Genomic DNA, 16,876 nt, shown 5'->3' with positions numbered 1-16,876 from the left:
GCGATATTTCCCCGGCCCATCGTGCCTTTCGCGGGCACCTTAGGTGGCGGCGATGGTTTCGCCCCCCTTTTACTCGTAGTACCGAAACTTCTCCCACGGGGCGTAAAAGCGTAAGCGCGCCAAATTTGGGAGCAAATGCTGTAGTATGAAAATGTACTACGTTTCATACTTATAGGGAGCTATATATTATTTTCTTATGTTTTAACACAAATCAAAGATACTTGGATTTGAATTACAAACAAAACATAAAATAAAATTTTAGAATCAACAATATAGTGTAATATGTTTATTCACCTTGATATAAATATAAATCTCTCGTTTTAAGTATCATTTTAAAGTAACATTAAAGAAAATGTTACGGTTTACGGCCTATTTTAGCTTTCCCTTAAATTTACGTAAGCCTTTAAAACCGTTTCCACGGTTAAATCATTGCTACTTCGTTTTTATCGGAGATAACTGCAGTGTACACTAACGTTAAGTGCAGTCATTCATGACTATCTCCACTTTTCGTAAACCGCCCAAGGTGCGGAATTCGGTCCAATGGGACCTCCCTTCTTTGGTTTCGGTTGAATGGGATTTCGGTCCAATGGGAGGGAATCTTTAGAGTAACTTCGCATTTCCTACAGTAAAAGATCTCTAAACCGACTTTTAAAAAATTCTACAGCCAACCATAAACAATCCGTAAAGCCTACCATAATCAAGTCGTAAAGCCGACCCTAAACATGTCGTAAAGGCGACCCTAAACAAGTCGTAAAGCCGACCCTAAACAAGCCGTAAAGCCGACCCTAAACAAGCCATAAAGCCGACCCTAAACATGCCATAAAGCCGACCCTAAACAAGCCATAAAGCCGACCCTAAACAAGCCATAAAGCCGACCCTAAACAAGCCATAAAGCCGACCCTAAACATGCCATAAAGCCGACCCTAAACAAGCCATAAAGCCGACCCTAAACAAGCCATAAAGCCGACCCTAAACAAGCCATAAAGCCGATCCAAAACAAGCCATAAAGCCGACCCTAAACAAGCCATAAAGCCGACCACAAAAAGCCATAAATGCGACAAATAACAGTCGATAAAGCCGACCACAATTAGATTAATAATCCGACCATAACCCGATAGCAAAGCCGACTTCTTGTTTGATAATGTAAGAGCTGGCCACGCTTACTTTTTAGAGTCGGTTAAAGTGCTGGCAAAATTTCTATCCCGACCTCATTTAGTAAATCCCGAAAATTTTCCGTGCGCGTTTGAAAAGGTTGGAAAACCGCCGGACCGACCCATTTTCGGGTAGGACATTTCGACTGTCAAAAGGAAAGTCTACCGACCATTTTGTGGCACTATAGGGCAGTGTCGGTTGAATCTCGAGCCGACTCCGTTGGCCCAACGTAGATTTTGCTACTTGGGTATGAGGGATTCCCGACAGGTATCACAGGGTGCCTTTGCTTAAGTTAACTTTAATTGGATTTTAAGAGACTTTACTGCTATTTCATATCACCCTTAATTGAACATTTAGTCTCTCTGTGCAGAGAGGGTATGATGAAGTTAAATTAGAAGCTAAGCGCTTTTTCATTTGAAAAGTTCTCGCTTTACAGCTTTGTTTAATTTTCAACATAACATCTGGTTCACCATATATTATCGAAGAAATATGTACCCGCATACTGGGCGTTGTGACTTCTGAGGCAGACTTGGAAAGCGGGAACTCTCAAGACCATCTTTCTATATACTACTCTTCTTTATAACCTGTTCAATTCCAATAGACTGCTTTCAGATCGCTCGCTATTTGCTTATTTCTACCACAAATCCGACAATAAAAAACAACTCTAAGATCGTTCTCAAATTGGCCTTAAGAAAAATACGCATAATTTCCGGAGAGGCTTAAAATTTAGTTAAAACCAGCCAAAATTTTAATGCTGATATACCGAGCGATCCGATCTGATCTGTATTTTTATACCGATCAGCTGCCATCAGATCTTGGTTTGAGCGGGAGAATTATGTAAACTGGAAATCCGAGCGAGAGATTTGGCCAATCTAGGCAAAAAATTGAAAACGGTTGTTTCACGGCGGGGCTCTCCCTACTTATGAAACACAGAAAGTTTTCGATAGGGCTCATAGAACGCCCCGAGCAATCTAGTAAAACTTGCGATTATATCAACTAAGATTTTCATCAACGATTCTTCAAGTTCGTCTAGACCCATGCTAGTGTCATAATTAATAGTAATTGAATAGAATAATATACTGACGTTATATTTAAGGATGTCCGGAAATATTCAGCTAGTTGTATACACATGCGTCCAAAGGGCATATCCAGTGAACCCTGAAAAAGCAAGTTAAAAGACAAGAAGGTTTTAATTTTGCATCCCAAATTCTTTGAAATTGTGACACATCATTATATATATAAATACGCAGTGTACCTTTACAGCAGTTCCCTAAAGAGCAATAAAATCGGGATGTGATAAAGTTGTTCTTTATCATGGTTTAGGTTGTAAATGTTAAAAATTTCCATGGTTAAATATTAAATAATAAAGTAAATTTAAAATTTTTTACTTCATAATAAAGTAAAATATGAAATCCATGAAGTAGCAGTTCTTTTATAAGCAAGTTTTTAATTAATGGTTTAGGTTGGGTTATTTGAACTCCAACAGAACTAGGTCAAGTAAAATTTTGTTTTTCGAAATCCAAATACTATTAGGCCAGGTTCGGTTTGGTTTTACTTGATAAGTTATGATTTATTTATATTTAATAGGTAAGGTAAACTGTACGATTAAGAATTTATCAAAACTGTAGTTAAACACTGCGGTTTCCTAAAACAACAGCCGCTATTTCTAAAACAGTAGTTTTGAACTACACGGATGTTTTTTAACAACCGCGGTTGCTTTTTCAAGATCTGTTCACTAGGGAACTGTTTTTATATTGTGCACCCTATATAGATACACATATTACACATATATAAATATGTGCAAATATGCTTGGCTTTACGACCAAAGTATTTGGTGAAAATATGATTTTATACCTACCATAAAACAAGGCCACTAGATAAAAATTTATTTGTAGGCTAATAATGACTTAAAATTAACACACGGACTACACTACTTTTCAAATAATATATTATATTATTACTGTCTATGAATCCAATATACTGCTTTTCGATTTGACATATAAAAGCTGATTTGCAAATCTCATGACAGAGTGTAATGTATTCGTATTATTTCGCTCCACAGTGTTTAGAAAACTGCTTGAAGCTTTGCGGAAATGTTCACACTGAAAAAACTGGGAGGCACTCATATTGGCAGTTCTAGTGTGAGTGGATCCCATAATAAAGGTACTAGCAAAAGTAATATAAGAAACCCCCCTTCGGGAGGAAAGTGTACAAAGGCGAATTATTCCCGATACATCCTCGTACCATGAATGTCCCCGCGCACTTATACGGCCGTAAACAAAGTTTAAAAAATAGGGCTGGGCCGCGTAGAGCGTAGGAATACATTCTCTGATCTCGCGATTGCTTCGGCTGCTTAAGCGATTGCGTCGGCTGCTTAAGTGATTGCGTCGGCTGCTTAAGTTTGTCAATTTCACAAACTCATTGTAATTTTAAACTTTTCCAATGAAATAATTCATGCAGTATTTTTAGATTTTGATGATAATCAATCATTAATAGACAGGCAGTGACTAGATTATAGGATTTTCATAGGTCTTTGCATAAAATTTTAATTAAATCCTTACCTAGCCAAGGTATATGACTAACACTATACATAGATAGATTTTAAAATGGTGTTATTATCTATCTCGAAATTTTATTCTTGTATTCATAATGTTCATCATCTTCAAACTAGATTTTTGTTTCGAAATAACCGTATGTGAATATTTATTAGTAATATCAGGAATCATCTGTTTCTTACGACAGACGGCTAAGCAGACTACACTAGTTTGAAGCGCTTTTTCCTCTTTCCTTTTCCAACGACCATATCGATTATCGAAGGTCTACCGTACCTTGTCCATGAGCAATAGTGTCTGAATATGGTATTTGGCGGTTCGAGGATGTCTCGCGTGTTTTAACGTTATGCCTATGGCGTCTTGTATACTTCCCTCACGTAGGGAGGTTTCTTATATTACTTCTGGTACTAGTGACCGCGGTTCCCTAGTTTCCTGAGAACGCAGTTTATCCGTTATGGCAGTTCCCTATCGAGCTGTTCACTTAAACGCGGCGTACTGTTGCGGCAGTTCCCTAAATAGCAGAATTGTAAATTGTTAGTCATTTATGATGGTGTAGGTTTGGTTATATGAACTCCAAAAAATAATACTAGGTTAGGTGAGGTTAATTAAACCAGGTTTAATTTGGTTATTAGTACCGAATAGTTTTTGGTTTGGTCATTTGAACCCATAGTCTTAGGTTAGGTTATTTGAACCCCGATAGTATTAGGCTAGGCTTGGTTTGGTTATATCAGGTTTGGTCCGATTAGGCTAGGTTTAATTAGATTAGGTTTGGTTATTTGAACCCCGATACTATCAAAAGCCTGTTAGACTTCACACATAAAGTGCGTAACAAACTTTTCACAATGCAAAAGATTATTCGGGAGTAAGGCAGGAAGATCTTATCAATCTGGTAGCTTTTGCTTGGACTATACTATTTAATACGCCTTGTATCTGTTTTTACGAGGTAGTTTTTAGGCCTGTGCGAGTCCAGTTTTTTTTTGGGTTTGAGTCGAGTCTCGAGTCCTAAAAGAAGCTCTTATAGAGTCTCGAGTCGAGTCTTCTATTTAGTATCCAGTATAGCGGCCGCGCCGAGCCGGCCCGGTGGCTCGGGATGGGTCGCTCAAGCTCCACCACCGATACTTAGACATGGCTTAGTGTAGTTTTTTGAGTCTGGCTTAGTGTAGTTTTTGAGTCTAATATTATTCGCAGAGCCATTTTTCAGTTTTAAGTTAAAAAATCTTACAATATTTAGTTGAAGAAATTTGAGCTTCAAAACGTTGAATATTTTATAACAACTACCGAACGATACAACAAATTTGCCTTTCGAGCCTCCCGGTTAAGTCGACGACGGCAAGGTCAACTTGAGGTCCGATGCAAAAAAAATAGTATTGGAACCGTCGCCGATTGGTCTGGCATTGAAGAGGTTATCTACGGTTACAGGCTTAAGATTGTTTAACTGCTTAGTTTATGCCTCGGGAATGTCATAAAATCTATGGCAAAGCTATGAAAACGTTTGCTTCACTGACTTTGTATGTGAAGCCCTAATCGGGTTTTGATACTATTATATCAGGTTAATTTAACTTTAAATGGCCCAATACTATAAAGGTTAAAATAGCCAGTTATGGCCTTACTTAACACTTTCGGGGTTCAAGATATAAAACAAAACCTGACCTAACACTATTTGGGTTCAAATAACATAACCTTACCCGACCTGCAATAATTTGGGTTTAAAAAACAAAACTAACGTTAACTAGGACTAACCTAATACGATTGGGGTTCAAATAACCAATACTACACCATCATAAACGACAAGTTTTTCACATCCCGGCTGCACTGCTCTTTAGGGAACTGCTGTAACGGTCCACGTTTACAAGAACCGCTGCAGTAAACGGGCAAACTACGTTTTCAAGAAACCGCAATACTGGGAACCGCTATCATGCTGTCCGCTCATATGAAGGCTTCCCAAATCATCACACCATCATCATTTATACCAATTTAAAAACGTCACGGATTCACCAACACTGGAAGGTTGTAAAATCCTTTGTATAAAACTTGTATTTTTTCTGTATATAATTGACAACATTTGTAACCAAAAATAACCTGAATAGAAAAAAGACCACCTGAAAAAATACCTCCTTCAAATTCCCAAAAGCGTAAAAAACCCAAAATTCAAAGACCTTGTCAATGCCTTAAAGAACAAATTGTAAAACTGAAAACCGTGAAAACACGCCCAACTAAACTCCCCCTGAGAGCAAAAAACTCTAACCCTTTGACCTAACCCTAAACCAAGAAGAACACGCTGACCAAGGGGGAAGGAAGTTGGGTCTAGATTCATGTTTCACGTTATTAACTATAGAAGAGATGAAACAAGACGGCCCAAGGGCTCGTAATAGTAGCCATATCGTACGAGTGAATAGCCCCTCTATACCCTACCCTAATGAGTGGATAACCCCTCTATACCTTACCCTAATGAGTGAATAGCGCTATCTTTTTCAATGCTTAAATGATTTACCGTGCATAAAATCAGAGTGAATAGCCCCTCGATTCCCTACTCTAAACAGTGATTAAATTATAACCGTATAAATTTACTTATGCTGTAATTCTAATATTCCGGCGAATCGAAGAACAGATAGTTTTTAGTGATAATCCCTCGATGAGTTTACAACATAGACTTATGCCGATGCACACTTATCGCATCTTATAAATTTCTAACAAGGACTTATGCCCAGAAACTTTTGAAAGAGAAACTTTAGTTATAGTGATTACGCATTTTAGTGATTATCCCCTCGAATTACCTTTAGCAATGCTAAAATGATCAAACGCATAACGCTCATTTAACACTATGTTAGCTCTATCTAAACCCAGAGCGCGGTAGGAAACGGGGAAAATCGTTATCTATTTAATTAGCACATACATAAAAAGAAAATGAATATAAAAATCCCAAACATACAAATTCATAAGTATCCGACCCCAGAGATAGAAATTCAAAAGTATCCGACCCCACAGATAAAAATTCAAAAGTATCCGACCCCACAGATAAAAATTCAAAAGTATCCGACCCCACAGATTAAGAGGTACCCCACCCCACATCACCCCGACATTTTAGAGATAACAAGACGGCCCAAGGGCTCGTAATAGTAGCCATATCGTACGAGTGAATAGCCCCTCTATACCCTACCCTAATGAGTGGATAACCCCTCTATGCCTTACCCTAATGAGTGAATAGCGCTATCTTTTTCAATGTTTAAATGATTTCCCGTGGATAAAATCAGAGTGAATAGCCCCTCGATTCCCTACTCTAAACAGTGATTAAATTATGACCGTATAAATTTACTTATGCTGTAATTCTAATATTCCGGCGAATCGAAGAACAGATAGTTTTTAGTGATAATCCCCTCGATGAGTTTACAACATAGACTTATGCCGATGCACACTTATCGCATCTTATAAATTTCTAACAAGGACTTATGCCCAGAAAGTTTAGTTATAGTGATTACGCATTTTAGTGATTATCCCCTCGAATTACCTTTAGCAATGCTAAAATTATCAAACGCATAACGCTCATTTAACACTATGTTAGCTCTATCTAAACCCACCTTTGAATTAACCGCCAAAACGTTCCAGTCAAACATAACGGGGAAAATCGTTATCTATTTAATTAGCACATACATTAAAAGAAAATAAATATTAAAACCCCAAACATACAAATTCATAAGTATCCGACCCCACAGATAAAAATTCAAAAGTATCCGATCCCACAGATTAAGAGGTACCCCACCCCACATCACCCCGACATTTTAGAGATAAGAATAAATAATAAAAAACTCGGAGTTTCTATCAAGTCTCTATGGTTCAGTTGGTTGAATGTCTGCCTGTTGCGCCAGAGACCCGGGTTCGATTCCCGGGTCTGACCTGAAAAAATTTTAATTAAAATTAAATCTCTAACCGAGCCCAGTAACCCCTATGGGTGGGTTGTGGTAATATAAAGTTCCTTTTAAGCTAAAATCTGACGATAACGAAGCGACAACCCCGGCCACTACTACTACTACTACTACTACTACTACTACGGACGGCTCGGGTCAAACTAAGAGCCTATCGTATACTACGATATGGCTAAAAATAAATAATTAAAAACTCGGGGTTTCTATCAAGTCTCTATGGTTGAGTGGTAGAATGTTTGTCTTCTACGCCAGCGACCCGGGTTCGATTCCCGGGTCTGACCTGAAAAATTTTAATTAAAATTAAATCTCTAACCGAGCCCAGTAACCCCTATGGGTGGGTTGTGGTAATATAAAGTTCCTTTTAAGCTAAAATCTGACGATAACGAAGCGACAACTCCGGCCACTACTACTACTACTACTACTACTACTACTACTACTACGACGGCTCGGGTCAAACTAAGAGCCTATCGTATACTACGATATGGCTAAAAAAGAGTCACTTCGCTTCAAACTCCGAACCCAAGAAGCAACCCTAAAATCTATCCCTCACTGACACAGAGCTACTAACCAATGTAACCAAGTATTAAATAAACCATTTTATTAGTTGTTTTAACTTAGTAGTTTACTTAGCAATCACGCGCTCACGATTCACAAGAATTAGGAATTTAGATAACCTTTATATCAAGGAATTTAGATAACCTTTAAACCAACTCATTTCAACAAACTTAAAATTCAGTCTAACCAATTAACGGATAAACGGGGATCCTTAAAAAAAATAAAAAATAAACAATTAAACCCCCCGCAAGAAAAAACAAAGGTGTTTTTTAATAATGTCTTGGCATAGTCTACCTCCTTGTACAGTTTCTCTGATTAAAGTTTAATGTATGTGTTTCGTAAAGGGAAGTCACTATATCATCGTTTCTGGTATCAAAAATAAATATTGGAAACGGATGAAATCCGGTGTTAAATTACTACAGTTTTACTGCTCAAGGAACTCGGGGCTTTTACCTCTCCGAGTGACTATGACGTCACAGAGAGGTATTACACTGGACGTATCGGGAGGGGGGGGCGTGTCGCCGCGTTCGCAGTTGGTAAATCGAAGCAAACGGGTTCGCAAATTCCGAACTCTATCTCACTTAAGCGCCACTCACAAACTAGCTAATTGATCGGTTAGCTATACGCCAATTCTTTAAAACTAATCCGTTAATATTGGATTCTACCAACAACACCATTGCAGGTCCTTCGTGTATACCACAAACACACCAATCTTTACTCTTTGGCTTTTAACAACAGGACCATTCACAAGTCTTTCGTGTATACCACATAAACACCAATCTTTACTAATTTGCTTTTAACAACAGGACCATGCACTAGTCTTTCGTGTATACCACATACACACCAATCTTTACTCATTGGCTTCTAACAACAGAACCATGGACTAGTCTTTCGTGTATACCACTAACACAACAATCTGTACTTATTAGTTTCTAACACCATCATCTACTGATCTTTCATCTATACCATATGTACATGAATCCGCACTTCTTAGCTTCTAGCAACAAAACCATCAACTAGTCTTCTGTCTATACCACATAGACACCATTCTGCAACATTGGCTTCTACTTTGTTATCATCGTTAGGGTTAAGATAAACGCCGCGATCGGGTAGGATTATACGAGAAACGTCTAGCCTCCCTATGGCAGGGCGTCTCCCAAAGCTTCACGCAATTGCGGATTTTCTTACCATTTACTGTGATTCAATCGCCTTATGTTCCCTTTATTTTCAAAAATTTTGAGAAAGGTGTTCGTTTGAACTTTGAAGTTAAACGTTAACAATAGCTATGCTTAAAAGATTTTAGGAATAACTTTTTTTAAAACGACTTCACTAGAAATAAGGTAAATTACTGAAGATTGAATTAATTAATAGCATTTATATTTATTTAATTATTTAAAAAATACTTCTTGATTATGTAGATATCCCTAGTCTCAACTCGAAGAGGTTCATTTTGGTATCCCAACTTGTTAAACATAACTGCCACTGCCTTGTAAAATTACCATATCATTTTCTATTTCGATTAAAAATTACAAAACATTCTGGTCGTATAGGGCGCAAACAGAAATTGTTCAAAATATATTTCTCTGAAATACTAAAAATAAAACCGTCATATATTTAAGCCAGTCGACAAGACTGGCTGATATATACGGGTCGTTCGAGTTTCCTGCCTTTCTACGGGCAAATTTTTGGAACGGGAGAGTAGATAATTTTGACGCCAGAAATGGCAGGCCTATGGCTTCAAGCGAATAAACGCCAATTCATTTTTAACCATTGTGTCGCAAACCGCCCCCTTTAGCGTAAGTATTTCTGAGGTGCAGAATTGGCAACCCTACGGCTTCACGCGAATAAACTACAATTCGTTTTTAACTCTTGTGCTGCTAAAAGTAGCCACGAGCGTAGGTCATTCTCGAGGGTGGGCTCTATCTAGCTCTTATCATGGTGGGGGATCTTTTAACGACGTACTCGAGTTCAAAATTCACGTAACTCCAAGGCACTGAGGTTAAAATGCATGTATCTCTTTTATCGACATGCTCGAGATCAAAATTCTCGTAACTCCAAGGCATTGAGGTTAAAATGCACGTATCTCCGATTCGTTTATTGAGACTTGGACTCTCTTTGAGTTAAAATGCTCGTATCTCCGTCGTTCTCCGATTCGTTTTATTATCAGTAAGACCAAGCCTTTCATGGAAGGGACACATATTATAAAAAACCGTTTTTACAAACGGAAAAAACCTGATATATACTACATCGTTGATTTTGGGTCGCCACTCACTGTTCTTGTCACGGCTTCTAAGGGACAGATATTATTTATTCTAACCGTTTCATATAACACCACCATTTATTAAAGCGGTAACATTACGTCATGACAATTAATATCACATGTCATGACAGCATCAACTATTAAAGCGGTAATATTACGTCATGACAATTTATTTCACATGTCACAGCTAAAAACTGTCGATTCTTATCAGGGGCGTCAACTTCATTATCTTAACACATTTTCTTTACTTTTTATTTCGGCTGACAATTTTACCATAACTTCGTTGTTATGGTAAAAATTATTAATTTTTAGCTTCAAAAAATGTCAGCCGAAATAAAAAGTAAAGAAAATGTGTTAAGATAATGAAGTTGACGCCCCTGATAAGAATCGACAGTTTTTAGCTGTGACATGTGAAATTAATTGTCATGACGTAATATTACCGCTTTAATAGTTGATGCTGTCATGACATGTGATATTAATTGTCATGACGTAATATTACCGCTTTAATAGTTGATGCTGTCATGACATGTGATATTAATTGTCATGACGTAATGTTACCGCTTTAATAAATGGTGGTGTTATATGAAACGGTTAGAATAAATAATATCTGTCCCTTAGAAGCCGTGACAAGAACAGTCAGTGGCGACCCAAAATCAACGATGTAGTATATATCAGGTTTTTTTCCGTTTGTAAAAACGGTTTTTTTATAATATGTATATATATATATATATATATATATATATATATATATATATATATATATATATATATATATATATATATATATATATATATGTATACATGTATACGTAATCAGCAAAGAGATGTGTCGCAACTTAAAAAGTTTCGGGAAAACCTGTACTATACAGGGCTTTCCAAAAAAAGGGTGGTAGAATCGAAGTACAGTAGATTTGCATTTTTGGGTAGAAATAAAATATTCTATGTCATTTTCCCCTAAGGGCCACCGATTTCAAGTCATTATTGGAGTGTATTACAGTTGATTCCTCAAATTTAAATAAGAAACGGAGAGACAATGCTTATTTATTAGCGCTCATAACTAGAACACTTTAATCAATAATCATAATAATTAATGCAAAATGTCGAAGCACAGTTTCGACACCAAATTGAACATCTGTACTTCGAGCCTAACACCCTTTTTAGGAAATATATATAGTTCAAGGATACAGGGGCTAAGATCAAATAATTAAAGATTACCTGATAGATTCCGTAGTTTATAAACATGACTGTATGGAATCGAAACGTTGTCTACAATATGGAAAGTTTAATTGGAATTCGCGCCATGTATTGCTCGAATTCGGCGTTTCCACTTTTAATTACGTAGCGCGCAACTCTAAACTAACCAAATTCTTGGCGTGACTCAATTATAACTTTATTAAGTTATGAACGAAAGGGATAAAACTAGCTGAGATTGCGTTGTTATGGCAACAATCACATATATGTATACATATATACATATACTTTTATAGGAGACTGTTTGTTTAACATATACCAATCGAAGTTTATTATTGTCATTGTTTCGCCGGCTTGTAACGGTAACTAAGCACGCCCTGAGAATGACCAGCCAGTTGGTATGGCACTTTCTTTTATTATGAAAAAGAGTCGAAAGGCAGTCAAAATCACTTTTCTCTTCGTTCGATCGACAAAGATATTGTTGAGGAAGTTTTTTTCACTTTTTAGTCGTTATTTTAAATTTAATAACATGGATATCAAAAAGTGGTTCAAGTATATCTTGAGACCGCGGTCGTACGTCTATCGAGCCAATATGGTACGGCACTCACAAAGCCAACTCTTTGTTTTAAAAAGAGTCAAAAGGCTTTTTGTGAATATAACACAAAACTTGACATATCTTTACAAATAAATAACGTAGCAAGAAATACCTTTATAGGGAGAGGGCGGAGCGGATAGTAATACGTCACGGCAAGCTTTAAAAATGTTCAGTTCAGTAGGAACTAGTCCTACAAGTTTTTCCCCTACTGAACTAAACGCAGCCATTTTGAGGGATGGTTCCAAACACGGCTGGTTAATTTAAAAATATTTCTAGATGGCGGATACGTCGCAACCCTTACACGTAATAGAAAAAATCCAGACGCAGTTAAGGCTTAGCGCCTTTTATGTTGTCTCATTTAAGTTTCAGTTATTTAAGTTTTTAACTAAGAGTAATTTAAATGTAGTGAAATATTTCTTTCTTCCACTACAACTTACTCCGGGCCTGCGTAACTGCTTTGGGTAGGGTTAGCGAGGGCCTACCTCTCTTCTGTTGTCTGGGGAATTACTTGAAAACTGTAGGCAAAGGCGTAAAGACCGAATACCGTGGTATTGGGTTTTCTAACCATTTATTTGATATTTAGAAAATTAAAACAAGCAATTAGTAACGAATGACAAAAAGTACTGATGAGGACGTTAGTTCAGCTATGGTGTCTTCGTCTTCGTTTTCACACGCACGCATGATGATGATGGTGAGATGACGTTTTTGAGGCAAATCAGCGTATAATCGGTATATCGGATATTTTTTTGTTCCCGCTGTTGCCTACCAATTCTAGCTCCTCCACAATCAGTCTTCCAAAATGACTCTCTCTTCTATTCAACTTTTTCTAATATTCTTCTCCAAATTTTCTTTGGACACGTGATTTAGTTGTAAAATTACAATTACCATCAGGTACGAACGTCACAAGTGGCGTACGTGACCGACCGATAGTGGGAAGACATCGGCAACCTTCATAGCCGCTAATAAGCCTGGGACCCGATTCTCTAAGCTTCGAAATAAAAATTTCGATTTCGAATCGATAACGATTTCGAACTAGCTGATAACGATCAAGTCCGTAAATACGAATTCTGTAACATCAGATTTCGATAATCGCTATGGGAGATTTCGATTTTCGATATGTGGCCACAACTCGATCGCATGACGTATTTCCGCTATTTTGGGGGTGTGTTAAAAAACATGTGGGTAGTCACATGATCTAAGCAACCAATGAGAGTGAAGAATTATGAGAATTGCGGGATTTCCAAAGGCTTATAATGACATGCTTTCTTGAAATTCTTTCTTTGTATTTTTACGACAAAGTAGAAGAAACGACAGTAACGACTTCGGTTATAGTATACTATTTTGGAGTTACTTAAGTTATTAAGCATTTTCAGTTTATTTACGTATAATGGCCACCCCTCGGCAGAAAAAGGTTTCAAGAAACCAACAAGAGACAATTATTGATTACTTAAAAACCCATGAGAGGTTTAAGACAAGAAAATTTAGCGCAAATTTCACAATCGAAGATTATGAAAAACTTTGGCAAGAACTAGCGGACCACCTAAACTCCGATGGAACGGGTCCTTGCAAAACTGTCGACAAATGGAAGAAGGTAAATACAAATGGTTGTACAAATTAATTATTACAAAGGATAGTCAATGACCGAACCACGTGTAGATGTTAGCGGATTGGAAATCAAATATTAAGAACAAAGCAGGTAGAATAAACAAGTCCATGGGCGGAACTGGAGGAGGAGAAAAAACTACTGAAACACTTACGGATTTGGAGGAAAGATTTTTGGCCATATTTGGCAAAGAGTTAACTGATGGTATCGCTAAAACTAGAGAATTCGGTATTCCTGCAACTGTGAGTAATAATCAGCTAAAGGGCAGTCGTTTAGTTTTCTTGAAGTGGCAACACCAAGATTACTAAATTTGCTCGAATTAGGACCTAATCAATTAGAGATTTGTTTGCAGCAACATCAACCAATTGAGAATAACAAAGTATCGGAAACAGAGAGCCCAGAGATTGTTAGTTTGATCAGTCAGCCCAATGCTAGTCATTTAAATGCCATTCCTACCACAAGTCAAAGTTCTAACTCTCTGTCTACTGATTCCTTAAATGAGCTCCGCTTTCTCGGATTAGAAGATTATACCATACATAAGCCAGAAGGAGAGGAAGACAACGAAGAAGTTACAAAGTCAGAAAAGCTGAAAGCTGAGAACGAAATTTCTAATGCAGAAAAAAAAGGAGATTAGAAAAAGATGCAAAGAGTAAGGGATATAAAAATAATATAAAGATTAGTGAAGTCTAATAACATTTAAAATTTTACAGAGAGTTTGGAGAAAAGGCAAGCGATCATGGATGAGCGAAAATCAAAGACAAAAACTGAAATGCAAACTACGACGAAACTACTAGAAAGTCTCAATGAATCCCAAAATGATATCTTCAAGCAAATGTCTGCTACGCTAACTCAACTTGTGGGGGCAGCGGAAAATGTGTCAAAAGAACAAAAAAATATAGCCAATCAGTTAAAGGAAATGGCTAATCAACAAAAAGAACTTTTAATGAATGGAAAAGAAAGGAACAAAATAGAAATGCTAAAACTCGCTGCTGTAAGGCAAAACAATACATTGTTACAATCCTTAATGGAACAACTAATTAAGAAGCAAACATAATTTTTTAAAAAGCTTTTAATAAAAACATACAATTGTTGTCTTAACTTTCTTTCCGGAAATATTTTTTTTAAAAAACCTTAGTTTGTGAATCGCCTACGAATAATTTGATGTCTTGTTTGTTGCCCAGCCAATTTCCATTTATCAACCGGGTTAGCCGATGGTGCTGCGACATCCTCCCATGGTTCATTATCTATCCAAATTTTATCATCGGCACCGTATTCTCCAGGTTCTAGCGGTTTAAGTTCGTTGAAATCATCAGGCACACCTCTCAAGATACAGATGTTATGAAGCACTACACAAGCTGTTATGATTTTCGTAGCTTTTTGGGGAGAATAGTGGAGCACTCTATCTTTTAGCAAACATCTGAATCTTTGTTTCAAAACACCGTTACATCTTTCTATAACACTGTGAGCAGACTGCTGGCGTTGAGAAAATCTTTCTTCTGGAGAGTCTTTTGCTGGCTTTGAAATCGGAGTTATCAGCCATGGCAATAACGGGTAGCCGCTATCTCCTATCAATTAAATATTTTTTATCTATTAAATCACGGAAATTGGTTTTACGAGATTGAAATATTTTATATCTACCTAATATCCACGAGCCTTTTATCGAACCATCCTCGTATTTCCTCTCCAAGTATGAAGATATTTCCGATGTTTTGTAGATATATGTGTCATGGGCTGATCCCGGATATTTTGCGTTAGACTGCAAAATTACTAGGTCATAGTCACATATCTATTATTTAGATTAAGTGTTTAGTGGGGATTTTAAAATTATATGTAATGATAAATCACATACCAACTGCACATTGATGGAGTGGTACCCTTTCCTGTTAACGTATAAATACTCCCTATTTAACCCATTTACTTTTACTGGGGGTACTATTGCAACGTGTGTGCAGTCTATTGCCCCGATTACTCCAGGAAAACGGGTCTTTTCCATAAACCTGAAAAACCAAATCATTACTTCTTTTTCATGTGAAGGTAAGGGGAAACGTTACCTCATTTGTATAGACATTCTTTCAATCTCATTTGATGGGAATTTGATCGTCTTTTCAGCCAATGAATCTATAATTACGTTGGTAACGCAATTTATTACTCGAGAGACAGTTGACTGGCTAACTTCTAAGAATAAATCTTGACCAACACACAATTGGTATGACCCTACAGCGTAGAAGCGCAAAGCAATCAAAATCTAAAAGTAAAATTGTTAAAAAGAACTATTTAATTTGTACTAAAAAATAAGTGGAAACCAACCTTGCAGTCCACAGGCAAATTAGTGGCTCTTTTCCCTGACAAAGGCCCACGAAGCTCTTCGCAAAGTTCTATTACAACCGATTTTTCGAGACGATATAAACGTCGAAAATTTACTTCAGAAAGTTCAAAGGCTTTGGACTTATCTCTAAGTACTCGCTGTCGTCGCAAATCTCTTCTTCCATCTATTTTTAACGCGAGGTTAATCATTTCTAGGCGAGCTAGGTTTATCGCGGCCATTTTTTCCCCCTTTATGTTGTCTTTCGTGCAGGATAACGATGCGCGATCGTGATTGGAGGAAAATGATAACGAAGAGGTTTTCGTCCGCTACTACCCTGTCGAAATAGATTTCGATATCTATCTCGGATTACGATTTCGAATCGACAGACATTTATCGAAAACGACCTTATAGAATACCATTTTGGCATTTTTCGAAATCTTGTATCGAAATCGAAATGTTTTCGATCGAAATTTCCATTTCGAAGCTTAGAGAATCGGGTCCCTGAACCCATAACCCCCGGTTGACTGGCTGAACTCTTTTTCATCACACAAAAGAAGAATACCTTGCCATGGAGTTGGACTATGGTCATTAAGTCACTAGGCGCCAGTCAGACGCCCTAGCCATTCTTTCAGTTTGAAGGGAATATAGGTAACATGGTGGGAAGCTCGGCCGAAGACCTCCCCCCATGAATTGAAACTAATAGGCGACACTACTTTTCCCTATTCTGGGCGACAAGCGTTCAC

At 37.4% G+C, this 16,876-nt stretch overlaps 1 protein-coding gene across 1 annotated transcript; it reads left to right on the top strand.

The window, feature by feature from the left end:
• The first annotated feature begins 13,816 nt into the window (after nucleotides 1-13,816).
• On the top strand, nucleotides 13,817-14,942 carry LOC149712114 (uncharacterized). Its single transcript, XM_089860697.1, has 3 exons — nucleotides 13,817-14,070; nucleotides 14,181-14,477; nucleotides 14,539-14,942. Exons 1-2 carry the CDS (start codon nucleotides 13,882-13,884, stop codon nucleotides 14,460-14,462), a joined length of 471 nt encoding a protein of 156 aa, XP_089716823.1. The 5' UTR covers nucleotides 13,817-13,881; the 3' UTR covers nucleotides 14,463-14,477; nucleotides 14,539-14,942.
• Nucleotides 14,943-16,876: the final 1,934 nt, after the last annotated feature.

This window comes from Phalangium opilio, unplaced genomic scaffold (assembly GCF_054372755.1).
Source record: "Phalangium opilio isolate 3A_F unplaced genomic scaffold, DU_Popi_V2 ptg000011l_1, whole genome shotgun sequence".
Lineage (NCBI taxonomy): Eukaryota > Metazoa > Arthropoda > Arachnida > Opiliones > Phalangiidae > Phalangium > Phalangium opilio.
The sequence above is the reverse complement of the archived record's forward strand: the minus strand, read 5'-3'. Positions and strand labels throughout refer to the sequence as shown.

Coding starts and splice junctions, on each gene's coding strand:
- LOC149712114 (XM_089860697.1), top strand. CDS start 13,882: ATGTTAGCGGATTGGAAATCAAATATTAAGAACAAAGCAGGTAGAATA. Junction 14,071..14,180: donor AATTCGGTATTCCTGCAACT/GTGAGTAATAAT, acceptor ATTTGTTTGCAG/CAACATCAACCAATTGAGAA.